General features: G+C 36.9%; 1 protein-coding gene across 2 annotated transcripts in view; it reads left to right on the plus strand.

Moving 5' to 3' along the window:
• CTNNA3 (catenin alpha 3) overlaps positions 1 to 13,287 on the plus strand; it is a 1,595,169-nt gene that overhangs the window by 433,549 nt on the left and 1,148,333 nt on the right. For both annotated transcript variants that reach the window (XM_027130128.1, XM_027130127.1), the window contains exon 7: positions 2,887 to 3,090. In XM_027130128.1, coding sequence (XP_026985929.1) covers positions 2,887 to 3,090 — 204 coding nt within the window. The remainder of the gene's footprint in view (positions 1 to 2,886; positions 3,091 to 13,287) is intronic.

Raw genomic sequence — 13,287 nt, forward strand, 5'->3', positions numbered from 1 at the left:
ATCATGGGGTCTGCAGGTGGGGGTCCTACTGGGTTCATGGTCAGGGCTCTTATTAGAGTCTGTAATCTAGTTAGTAGGATCTGCTGCTGGTGGTTGATATCTGTATACTGGTTTCTGTGAGCTCCTACCCTTTTTCTCTACTCTTTGCTGTCCCCAGATTATTTAGCTATTTCAATTATTTTCAATTATATTATTTCAATCCTCTCAATGTTCTGGGTGTGGAGAGATGGAAATGGGACTCTTGGACACCTTCCTGCAAGGCTGGGGAGCCAAGTGTTCACTTTGTTTTCACTTTTCCCAATGGGAGAAGTTGCAGGCCAAGGTGAGTCTCTCTTGGTCTGAGCTGTGTTGCCTTGGGAGAGAGGTGACATGGGTAAAATGAAACTGTTCTTCTTATCCTCTTCAGTGCTTCTGTTCTTTGATGTTTTTGCTCCACGTGGTTACTGGAACCTCTCAGTTGTTCTCCCAGGCTTTCGTAAAGGTATTCTCATTATTGTTATTGTTAAAATCAGTATTTCTTTAGGGGTATGACATATGGAACTTCCTATTTCATCATCTCACTGATGTCCAGAAGAGATCATTCTTTATTTCAGTAGGTCTCAAATATCCAGTGATATTTCATAGAACATTAAAGTTATTTAAATAACCTCACCTTTTAATTGACTCAGTGTCAAAGTTAGTGAAAACTTCTATAGGATATGAATAGGGTGACATTAGATTTAGGTAGAATCAAGAGGCTGCATGTGAGTATCAGACATCAGAGCAGGCAATGTTTTGAGTTTAGATGAGCTTGAAGAATCTGAGTCTTAAAAGTCAACAAACAAGTAAAAATCCAGAGGCTAGGATAGTTTGGGGAATGGCTGTGGAGAGCAGGAACTGGGATGAACTTATTCCTACAATAGAGGATGTTTTCTGACATGAAATCACAGCCAGAACACCTAAAATTACTAGTTTCTTCTTGTAATACTTATAGGTGTATAGATTTCAAATTTAATCAACTTTTCCTATCATTACAATGCTGGAAACAGGTTAACTGTCCCTATCACATCTACTAATTGCATTTGAGCAATCAAAGAAAAATTCTCTTGCCCTCAGTTCTCTTCTTAATGATGATGTCACATTGGAGGGACATTTTCAAAAAGGTTTTAATTGGTCAATTATTGTTATGAAAATTGGAGTGGAATGTTTGTACTAAATTAGTGAGCCAAAGAGGACATGGTAAAAATGGCAAATGAAATAAGGAGGTATATTTAGATGTAAATGAATCCTTGTCTGATGGGCAAGCCCATGGTTAGGATTGTCGTCTCACCAAAAAAATTATGCATTGGATAAAGAAAATGTTAAATTTGGCATTTGTAAAATTCATTTCTTTTTAAAAATTTGTTTCCATCTAAAAGAGAAAAATGGAGATACTCAGTAGAGAAGTGGAAAAATAGGAAGGAAATAGAGGCATGAAAGGAAGAATTCTTCTGAATAATTTTAAGATATTTAAACAATTTTCTATAAGATCTATTTCTAGTTTATATTTTACATTATATCATATAATATGTGAACATTACACAGTACTATTTTTTCTTTTTGTATAATTGTTTTAATATTATTTTTCTTTCCATAATGATTTTCTCTCCCTAACTTGGCCTAGAGCTGTAGCTTTTAAAATTTTATCCTGGCTACTTTAGATCCCCTAATATTTATCATAACATGATATAGTACAACCATCAGTGTAAGATTATATCTATACACGATAGACACACACAATATACATATACCTCTCTATATATGTAAATATATATGATTGTGCACTCTGAAGATCAATGATTTTCAGTGTGTATATTTGTGTGTAAAGACTCACACATGCACACACATTCTGAAGTTCACTATATGATTTCATTTTATGTTAAAGGTTCTACAGAGAGCTTTCATTTTATACTAACTAGTTCTCCAATTATGACATTATGCTCAAACCTTGAAAGGCTTCCTCTCTGTATTTTAAGAAAGGATCCTTAGAGCCTCATCTTCTCCACCTTTTCTTCAAAGTCTGTAGATTATCTTGACTTCTGTTGCCTGAAGACATATCTAAAGGAAACCTTAAAAATACCATGTCAGATTTCAATGGTGGGAAATGGCTGGAAGTTATAATCAACAGGAAGATGGAATTTTACTTTTAAAATGAATAATTAAAATTTAGAATTCTCTTTGATACGTTAGTATTAAGGTTAATTAGATTGTATGACTTACAGTGAGGCATAACGAAAACAGTATTGAATTAGGTGTTATAAGACCTTAATACTTGTTTGAGCTTCACCATTTAATAGCCTAATGACCTTGGGCAAGACAGTCTCAGCCTCACTCACCATCAATTGAAATGAGTGGTTAACAATATCTTTACTGCCCACCTCTTTATAGTGTTGTCAAGATGAGATAATATACGTGAAAATATTTTGTAAACAATGAAGTGCTAAATGAAAATGACAATTGTAAAGAACTGTTAATATGTGCCAGACACTGTATTAAGCATTCATATCATTCTTACAGCAGTTTTATGAGATAAACAATGTTAATATTCCAGTTTTACACATCAGGAAGGTGAGGCTTACAGTACATAAGACACCTGAGTGAGCTCACACCATTAGTGAATGGGAAGGGCAAGATTTGAATACAGATTTGGCTGACACTAGAATCAATGCTCATAATTTCACAATTTTTGTCACTGCCCTGAATAATAATTGCTTTATAGAATGATACATGAACTGGGTGAGGCAGTAAAAGCACAGTTGTCTTTATCATCACATATGAATTCCAAATGTGAAAACAAAATACTAATTATTTTTTCCTAAAAATAGAATATCATGGAGTTCTAACCATCTAAATGTGTTTTTCCTTTAGAATTTAATTGTCTTGGATCCACTCACAGTGACTGAGGAGGAAACAAGACCATCCCTAGAGAAACGCCTCGAAGCCATTATCAGTGGGGCTGCTCTGTTGGCTGACTCTTCCTGCACGAGGGATTTCCATCGGGAGCGAATTATCGCAGAATGCAATGCCATTCGCCAGGCTCTCCAGGACCTGCTTTCAGAGTACATGAACAATGTAGGTAACTGGTTTTCCCCCACCCCGTCCGTTGGGTATGTGCTGAGGTTCTTTCGGTGTACAAAATCTGATAAATTACAAATGAGTACCTGATTTTACATGGATTGGCCTTTTGGGTGCATTCTGCGTGAGTTGCTCCCAGAGTGCAGCAAGGAGACAGGAGTTTCTAGGGATGGAATTCAACCAGAAGGTTATTTATACATGATTGTTTTGCTTGAGGCAGTATCTAAATACTAGTTGAAGAAGGCAGTCAGGATTGGAGAAAGGAAACTGGAGTTGCGCATCAGTTTAAAGGATAAAAAGAAGACAAAGAAAAGGGCAGGTTGCTCCGGATTATGTTGGTGAATAACAAAGTTAGAATTTAGATGGTCTTGGGATAAAGTCAATGCTGTAGGGATCAGGGGCCATTTTTGAAGGTGTAATTTGGATCGCTTTTAACCTTTTTCAAATGTGACAATATCATAGATTTTTTGCAATTTTAGCCATCTCTCAGGAATGTTAGAAACAATGTCTAAATTTAGACAAATGCAAAAGTATTTGTTTCAAGGTCCTTTTGATATAATTTCATATATATATATTTGTGATATATTCTTTTTGTATATATATCTACATCCATCTATGGAGTATCTATGACTACTCTTACATTCAAAACTTAGTTATATTTTTAAAATAAGGAAGACATTGTCAGTTATATATTGATCATGAATATTGACTCCTTAAATAATAGAGGTAAAAAAAAGAAAAAATTATAATGGGAATATTTTGTTCATCTGCTTTATTATAAATTGAATAATTCAAGAGTTATGAGGGTATATTTTGAAAATGATTAGTGACAAAGCATACGATTTTTTAGGTGTGAGATTGAAGAGTTAGGATTTTTCAGTGTAAGTAATTTATGTGAATAATTCAAATGTGCTAAAATTAGTGAGTTTAGGCTTCTTCCACACATTTGATGTATCTCCACACTCTTAATATTTGATGACTTTGGCTTCTGACCAAAAATCTCTTGCCTGTCAAGAAATCACAGTTGTAAAGCAGATTTTGTTAATAAGAGGACCATATTAGTAATGTCATGTCCTGCTTCTGAAGCTGGAATATCACAATTTTTAGCATATAATATATTTTTAAAGATTTTTAAAGAGAATTCATGAGTTACAAGAAACTCAGAAGGTAATATTCTGTTGGAATTCCTTCTCCCCTGATCTGTAAACTATTCAAATTAGTAGTTTCATTTTATAGATAAAATATGGTAAAGTTATACATAAGTTTATTTTATCTATAAATTATAGATAAATTTACTTTATTAAATATAAAGAAAGTTATTCTATTCTTTTAAATACAAACATAACAGATGCACATGCACACACTCACCCACATACATAGGCAGGGATGGCCACGTAATTGTGGAGCCCAGTGCCCAGTGCAAAATGAAAATGTAAGGCCTGTTTAAAAGCCGGGAAAAAAAGAAAGTTTTTTCCTTTTTTTTACAGTCTTTATTGACCCAAGAAAGGTTATTTTTATTTGCTATTTAATGTTTGGTTGTTTGGTTCTCTAGGGTATAGGGATACTTTTGGACTTTTGGGAGCACATAGACCCTCACAGATTTCTTTAGCCTTACGCCATAACCCCCACCCATCCTGCCTTGTACCAAGGGCCCCACCAGGAATGGAGGGTGGCAGCAATTGCTGGGTTGTGGAGCAGGTGGCTGAGGACCTGTCCCTTGAAGGCACTGGGAGGCAGGACTGCATGTTAAGTCTAGGGCGTATGCTTTATTGCCCCATCAGACTTCACTTATCTACACAAATTGAAAGGTAAAATTGTTAAGACTTTCAAAACTGTGATAGCAGAGCATTAAAAGCCAAACACAGGGCTCCTTTCTGAGCATGCTGCCTTTTGCCCAGTGGCAGGACGCTGAAGTTGCTCTTGTACGTAGTAAACATATACCATATAAAAATAATGGTGATTTTATGGCTTTCTTCAACTTTGGGTTAAAAACTGTTCATACAAAGGGTGAAGTGATGGGCACATTCTGCCCTGGGTGCAATCATTAAGAAGATGCATTGCCTCTAGAAATTTATAAAAAATAATAAAGCCAACTAAAAGTTGGTCTGCACCAGCAATTCTCTAAGTCAGTGATAATGTTTTTCATAAATTCGTTTTTTCTCTAAATCCTAAATAATTGCTGTAGTTATTGTTGAGTTTTAATAACATATGTGTATGTATGATTCAAATTAACACATTTTTATGACTATCCTTCGGTAAACATTATATTCTTTATGGATTTAAACAGCAGATTCAGAATAAACAATGATGACAGTGATTGTAAAGACAGAGAACTAGAGTTACTTTAATTCTGTTATTTCATGTGATCACTTGGACTTTTAATTTAAATTTTAAAATTATAACAGTGAAACAGTGTGAATTGCAGGGGGTAATATTTTTGTTAGGTAAATATAAATTTCATACATGAAATATTTCATTCAATTTGAATAGTAACTTTGAAATTTGTTTTCCTTCTGAAAATTGTCAATTGCTTTAAAGAACAAATCAGGAAAATAATGATTATCACTGAAAAGTAATTTTGTCATATAGAGGACGGGGGTATTTAAAAAGTATCTGGGTATCAAATATGCTAAGTGAGGCACTGAAAATATGTATGCACTTTTGTACATTTACTGCTTTTTTTCTTAATGAGGTTTTAATCTGATGTTCAGTTTCAAGGCCCATTTGTCAAGTATACAAAACTTATTTATGTTACTAATATCCTTCTGTTAGATATTTTGGTTTATAAAAGGTAAGTTCTGTGTTAGAAGAGTGAAGTGGAAAGACTCTTCCGTCTATAATATCCAAATAATTGAGATCAAAGGTAAGTAGCTTTTATTTAGCTTGTCCAGATAATTATTTTAATTTTAATTTTTTAAGGGTAGACTTAATTGTAGGAATTCAAATATTTCTCACTTATTTAATTGATTAGATTGCACTACTCTTCATGCCTGATGGAGACTTTCTTCTTCCTTCCTCTCTACCCCATGTTTCCTCTTCTCTCCTTCCGGCAAAGGAGTACAAACATCCCCTGAAATCTCTCTCCCTCATGGCCCTTTCCCCTTTATAACTCTCATTCCTGGTGGAATTCCTGTGTTGCCTTCTCCACTGGTCAGAAGCTCTAGGAGAGCGAGGGCTGTGTCCCTGGCCCTGCCACTGAGCCTTTCAGGTAGCAGGTGCTCAGTAATTACTATTTGGATACAGGTAAATTGAATTAGCACTTGCTGCTTCTCAGTTTTTAAAATTAAAATGGCAATGTGCCTGAAGCAATTAATTTGTAATTATTTATTTATATGATAACTGTGGAGAAAATGTAGGGAGGGTTAATAGTGAGAACAGGAATACAAGAAAGAGCGAGCACAGAGGTGAGAAAACTTGTTCTGTGGGTGATCTAAAAATATTTATATATTGCTTTTTCCCAGGGTATAATGTTAAGTACTTGTTGAGGAAGGCATTTTTCTTCAGGGAATGAAAGACTTACCGTGTGTGTGGGTAATGTCTGGGTAATGTCTGGTGACCTGCCCTCATGTTGGTGTAGAGATGAGAGCAGGAGTTAAGTTATATAGCGGTGGTTCACAGGATCAGAAACCCATTTATATATTAACATTTTATTGATAAGTACAACCTATTAATAAACAAAAATATGCATTTATATCATTATGAAAAGCACTCGAAAAGCAGTATAATAGTTCCTTTTTATATAAAAGTGCAGAATTTTAGGCTTAATGTGACTATCTGACCAAGCCAATGAATATTGGAATTAAAAAGCAGGAACCAATCTGGAAAAACTGTGGGGTGGGTGTATTATCAGAACACATTTCCAGGTTTCTTTTTACTCTAGGTTTCTATCACCAATAGTGCTTCTCTATAACTGTTTCTTCAGCTTTAACGGAAGGGAATGTACTTCCCTGAAACTAGCTGAACTCAAAACTTTCTCAGTTTGCTCAAAAATTTTAGGACAACTCTCATACTTAAGTCCTCAACTTCCTAGTTTAAGGAATGTTGTGTCTCATTTGGTGGGCTTGATTTGCTTTTCAGATTAGTTTGGAGCTTTTGTTATTGACCTATGTTGATCAAGTAAATGCTTAAATGTAATTCAGATGCAGTAAAGATAACCAGGAGAAGTTAAAGCACAATTAACTCTCATCAGGATCTGTGGATCTTTTATGTGAATGTGACTTCAAGGCTTTAAATTTTGCAACTTTATTGAGTCCAGAGCAGTTCAGTAGTGGGGAATAAATGCAGTTTATGTTGTTCTCAGGCTCAGTTCACATGACCAGTTTGAGTCTAAATAACTTCCTTAACAGATCAGCAAGTCACGATCATTTTTTGACTGAAGCTCTAGGTTCAATAAGTTCAATGTCTTGTCACGTTAGTAAGAAATTAGCAGGATGTGAGTCCAGATGGGTCTATAACAAGTAAAACAGACAACCACCTAACCATATGATCATATATGTTTGCTCTAATATTTTCATTCTAAATATACATATATATTAGTTTAAATATATATATGTTTTCTATTGCTGCTGTAACAAATTATCACAAACTTAGTGGTTTAAAAGCAACAGAATAATTATTTTACAACTGTGTAAGCCAGGAGTCTGACACAGGTGTCAATGGGTTGGAAATGAAAGTGTCAGTAGGGCTGCATTCTTTTCTGGAGGCTGTAGGGAGGAATCCATTTCTTTGCCTTTTCCAGTTTCTGGAGGTCACCCACATTCCCTGGCTCAATGCCTTCTTCCTCCATCTTCAAACACAGCAGTGTCACACTGTTCTAACCTTGCTTCTGTCCTCACGTCTCTTTCTCCGACCACAGTCAGGAAAAGTTTTCCACTTTTTAGGACTCATGTGATTAGATAGGGCCCACCAATATTATTCAGGATAATCATCCCACCTTAATTACTTGTGCAAGAGTTCCTTTTGCTATGTAATGTAACAGTCACAGGTTCTGGGAATTTGGATATGGGCATCTTTGGGAGGCTTATGGCCATATACCTAGTACTAGTCTTTCCTAGTCTCTTCTGTGGAATCATTATCAATCTTTACGTTTCAAATCCATTGTAGTTAGTATCCTTTACTCACTTTATGTTCTATGATGGCAGATCACGTCTGTTTTATGTACTGTTTTATCCCCAGTCCTAGGCACAATGCTTGGCATTTTAGAAAAGGCTAAATTATAGTTTTGAATGAAAGAATGAATAAAATTATTACATATTGTACATAGCAAGTAATGGAGAAAAAGCTTCTCCGATATTAAATGGAATGGGTTTCAAGCATCTACTAAATTTATATAATAGACTGCCTGTTGTAATAAAAGGTTTTATTTTGCAAAGCATAGGTCTCTTCTAAAAATCGATGTGAATATTCAGCAACAAAATTTTCTCATCACAGTCTCTTCACTTGAATCTACCTCTCGCTATGGTTTGAAACAGGATTTTTATTCATTGAAAAAATATACTCCAGGGAACATTCAGAATCAGAGAAAGTTTAACTTTTGTCTTTTAAAACTTAGAAGTATATTTTTCTAAGATATTTCTGCTGATTTTATTATACCTCCAGGATTGGTTAGGTGTAGTCCATCTTCTCTGATGTACAATATAGTTAAGAAATTCTTCATGTAGATGGGGTGGAACAACGAGGCTCTCTGAAAAAGGAAGGATCTTAGAGGGAAATCAGTTATTTTTAAATGGTGGTTTCTCTATAATTGGTGAAAATAGAGTTGGAGATGGGTGGCCATCATGCTTTAGTACTAAGAATCAGCAGACATGAATTTTTCCTGGGGGTGGGTTGAAATCATGTCAATGTTAACTTTGGATGTGTTGTTGAAGAGAGAGGAACTTCAGGTGATGTAGAATTATTACTGAAGATAACACTCAGGTTGGTATTTTACTATAGGGGGATGTTAGAGGGCTGAAGGAGAGATGGCATTGCTAGAGTAAATGAGTCAGGCCTGGCCTGCATGAAAGGACCAATTGGCATTTGTAGACCTCACTTGCCCAATATTTTCTTTTGGTGTTTTATGTGAAAGCGTATTGTTGGTTCTCATTATATATTTGTTGAGTGAATAAAAAGCAAATGGATTGGCTTTTGTCATTCAGAAACCAATTTCATTTGTATGTCTTGGGTTTAATGCATTCCCAGTCTTGGGGAATTATAAGGATCCAATGAAGAAAACAAAGAGATGTTATGGGGTTTTCTTGCATATAAGCCCTCCACCTCTCTCTTGAAAATCCATTTTGAAATTAATTTCAGCCTTATTTCTCATGATGTTGGGCTGAAGCCGTTAGGATGATCTATATGCAAATGACTATTCAAATACTAGAGACAGGTTAGAATTAAAATTCTAAAAATGTACAGGCAGCTTCCAAATCTATTTCCTTTTCTCCATTTCTTTGTTCATTCATTTGTTCCTTCCTTCCTTCATGGACTGCATATTAGAACTGATCCGTTATTGGATCAGGTACACTGTATTAGACGCTTTACATTTTTATATTCTCAAATTTGTCAATTACACCATAGTGGTGGCTGATTTTTGAGTGGTTGATTATGTTGGAGACCCTGTGTTTTAGTTTATAGATCTGAATTTTACAGCCTCAGTTAATGAAGAAGTAAGGGGAGGAAGATAAGTAAATAGTATCCAGTACAGGTTTGTACAATATTAGATATGCCAAAATCAGAGAGATGAACCAAACTCAGATTAGAACATGATATCGAGAATCTAAAAAAGAATGGGTATATGTATATGTATAACTGAGTCACTTTGCTGTACACCTGAAACAAACACAACATTGTAAATCAACTCTACTCCAGTAAAAGTTTTTTAAAAAAGAACGTGAGATTGAAATCTAAGAACATATAAAGGAATTATCAAAATCAAGGAGACTGGAGACAGATTTTGAAGCTGGGATATAGGAACCAAGAATTCAACAATTAGGGAGCTGAGAGAAATAATAAATGGTGGGGGATCTAGTTAAATGGGCAAAAATTGGTTTTTTCTTCCTTGCTTTCTTTTCTGTGCCTGTTTTAAGGACTAGATAGTGGGCAGGTATCTAGTCTATCAATTGTTTTGGAAATAAGGTGGTAAAATACTATTGTTTCAGCTGATTTGGGGTCTAATCTTATTCCTCTCCTAAAGGTTCCTGAGTTCCTTCGAGGACTGATTATTAAATAATTACTCTGAGTCTTTCTTAACAAGCTAAATCGTGCTAATAATGATCACTTTGGGATTTAAAAGGAGCTTATGCAGTGCTCATCGGGGAAAAGAAGGCATCTAGATTCCTCTTTTGAGGGAATGAACCTTTTCACGGATCTCTTATTTGTGATCTAATGTTCTAATTTCTCTTAAAAGTAAAAGTTAATCGAGAGAGCCCTACAGAGAGGCAGGCTACATGAATACATGATTACTGAATTAATAAGAAAAGCTAAAATAACAAAGGTAGGCAGCTATAATTATTTCTAAAAAGGGGAAGGGGGACTAGCTGGATAGAACCAGAACACAGGAAGAGAAAAAGGTAATTTGTGTAAAATAAAAATAACTAGAAATTAATAGAGGATATCCTAAAGCGGCAAGACAGTCTGTGCCGAGAACAGTAACAGGTGAAAGTCCCTAAAGGTTATATCCTCTAGGCCAGACAGCCTGAAGGCTGAGAGTCTTTTGTTTTCATCTTTTGCTTTCCAGCAGAGACAGTGATGATTTCTAATATTTGTGGTGCACGTTAGTCATTCACCTTGGAATTTTCTAAGTGATGAGAGTAGTAAAGATGTCTTTTGTTATGTTTGAGGTAACGCTTGGACCTAAGGATGGGGCCTAGTTGCCAGGAGAACCAACCATATAATTAGAGGATTGGAACTTTCAGTCCCACCTTCCAGAACCCCAGGGAAGGGAGAGGCGCTGGAGGTTGAGTTCAGTCACCAGTGGTCAATGATGTATTCAGTGATGCCTATGTAATGAAGCCTCCATAAAAACCTAAAAGGACAGGGTTCAGAGAGCTTCTGGATTGATGTGGATGTGGGGAGTCAGGAATAGTGGTGCACCTGGAGGGGCATGGAAGCTCTTCCCACATACCTTGCCCTGTGCACCTTTTCCATATGGCTGTTCTTGAGTTACAGCCTTTTATAATAAACTGGTAGTCTAGTAAGTAATAGTTTCTCTGAGTCTGTGAGTGGCTCTAGCAAATTCATTGAACCTGAGGACGGGGTAGTGGGAACCTGTGATTTATAGCCAGTTGGTCAGAAGTATAGGCAACAATCTGAACTTGTGACTGGCATTTGAAGTGGGGTGACGTGGGGGAGGCAGTTTTGTAGGACTGAACCCTTACCTGTGGAATCTGGTGCCGTCTTGAGGTAAATAGTGTCAGAACTGAGTTGAATTGTAGGACAGCCAGCTGGTGTTCTGAGAATTGCTTGGATTCCCACCCCACCCTCTGTGCCCCGCCATACCCTGCCACATTGGAATTTGTACTAGAACCTTTTATTGTTGAAACATATTCAATATTTCTTAATGAATTTGTAGGCAGGCTCTGAATAAAAAGTTATCATACCATTGTAAGTTTAGGCTCAAAGGCCGGCTTGTAGCTTTATTTCTGTGCTAAAGTAGGTTTAGCAGAGTCAGACACAGACGAGCAACTTGTGTAGTTGATTTGCTTGGCTATTTGACTACACTTAATAATTAATTGGAGAAGACTGTTAGTGATCTACAAGTTGCCCCACCCTATTTGGGTCCTTTTTTTAAAATCAGAAATTTTAATATGTTTTAAAGTCTTGTAACCATGATGAAAGAGCTTATTGAATTTTGACATGAATTTATTTGCTTGTTTTCTTCTGGGAGATAAATTGAAACTAGATTTGCCTTAATGTTTTCCTTAGAGATAACTATCACAGTTTGTATATGAGAAACTCAACTAAGGTTGTTGACTGACAAAAGTTTATTACTCCAGAATTGTTTGCTTTTACGTCCCAGAGTAGCTTTTAAGTATTTTAGTTTGATATTCCTGTAAACTTGAAGTAAATCTCTAGTTGTCCTAGTGGATTTAGGTTATGAATATGATTCAGTGTGAGGGCATGGTACCTCATTTGCAAAATACCTTTCTTTCATTTACATATGGCAAGGATATATCTGTAAACATTTTTATCTCCCTGTAAAAAGTTGTTTCCTATCTATGGTAGGCAGAATAATGGCCCCCAATGGACATCTGTGCTCATCCTTGGAACTCATGCATACTTTACACGGTACAAGGGATTTTGCAGATGTGATTCAGTACAGGGATTTGTGATGGAGTGATTTTCCTGGATTAAATGGGTGGGCTCAATCTAATCAATTAAGTTTTTAAACCCAGAGGACCTTCCTTCCTTGGCTGGATCAGAGAAAGATGTGATGGAAAAAGGAGAGATTCAAAGCATGAGAGTCAGTTTGCCATTGCTGGCTGTATGGTCAGGCCACTCAAGATGGCTGTTCTCTTGCTCTCTGTACATCCCCTTTGCGACCAGGGCCTGCTTCACCTATATCTTACCCACCTGACTGACCTTCCTACATACTTATTCCAGGCCCCAGCTGGTGATTGTTCTTATCAAAGTGGTGGTGAGGGGTGTGCCTGTCTGCTGCTTTCCCTGGTAATTAATGAGCCCACCTGACGTCAATTCCCCTATAACTGGCAATCCGCCCTTCCCCCCACCCTCCCGCAGTGAAGACTGACGCCATGTTTTGCTGGCTGTCTGCTGCACATGGTGGGGTGTCGCTCCAGGACCTTGCTTCACACAGGTAAGCTCCCCTATCCATTAAACTATTGATGTCTCTGTTGCTGACTCCAGGCTCTTCCTTTGGTCTTGAAGCTGGGCAAGTACAGGGCTTGTAGGCCTGTCAGGTGCAGCCCAACAATTGGCAGAGTCAGATAGGAGACTGAGGAAACTCCTGTGAGCACCAAGACGTGGGGAAATACAGGACGGGGAATGGAAAGTTACAGGGGCCTCCACTAACATGTGGGGCCCGAAAGTTGCAAGTGTAATCTCGGCGTGGCTGGCCACTAACATGTGGGGCTCCAGAGTTGCAGGGGTAATCCTGAAAGTTGCAGGGAAATCTGGGGTGGCTATCTAATGGGGGGCCTTGTGGTGGCTGTCCTTGATTCATGGGGCTGCCAAGAGATCTGGAGAACAGTGGCC

This window comes from Aethalodelphis obliquidens, unplaced genomic scaffold (assembly GCF_003676395.1).
Source record: "Aethalodelphis obliquidens isolate GAN/ISIS:26980383/991018 unplaced genomic scaffold, ASM367639v1 scaffold37, whole genome shotgun sequence".
Classification (NCBI taxonomy): domain Eukaryota; kingdom Metazoa; phylum Chordata; class Mammalia; order Artiodactyla; family Delphinidae; genus Aethalodelphis; species Aethalodelphis obliquidens.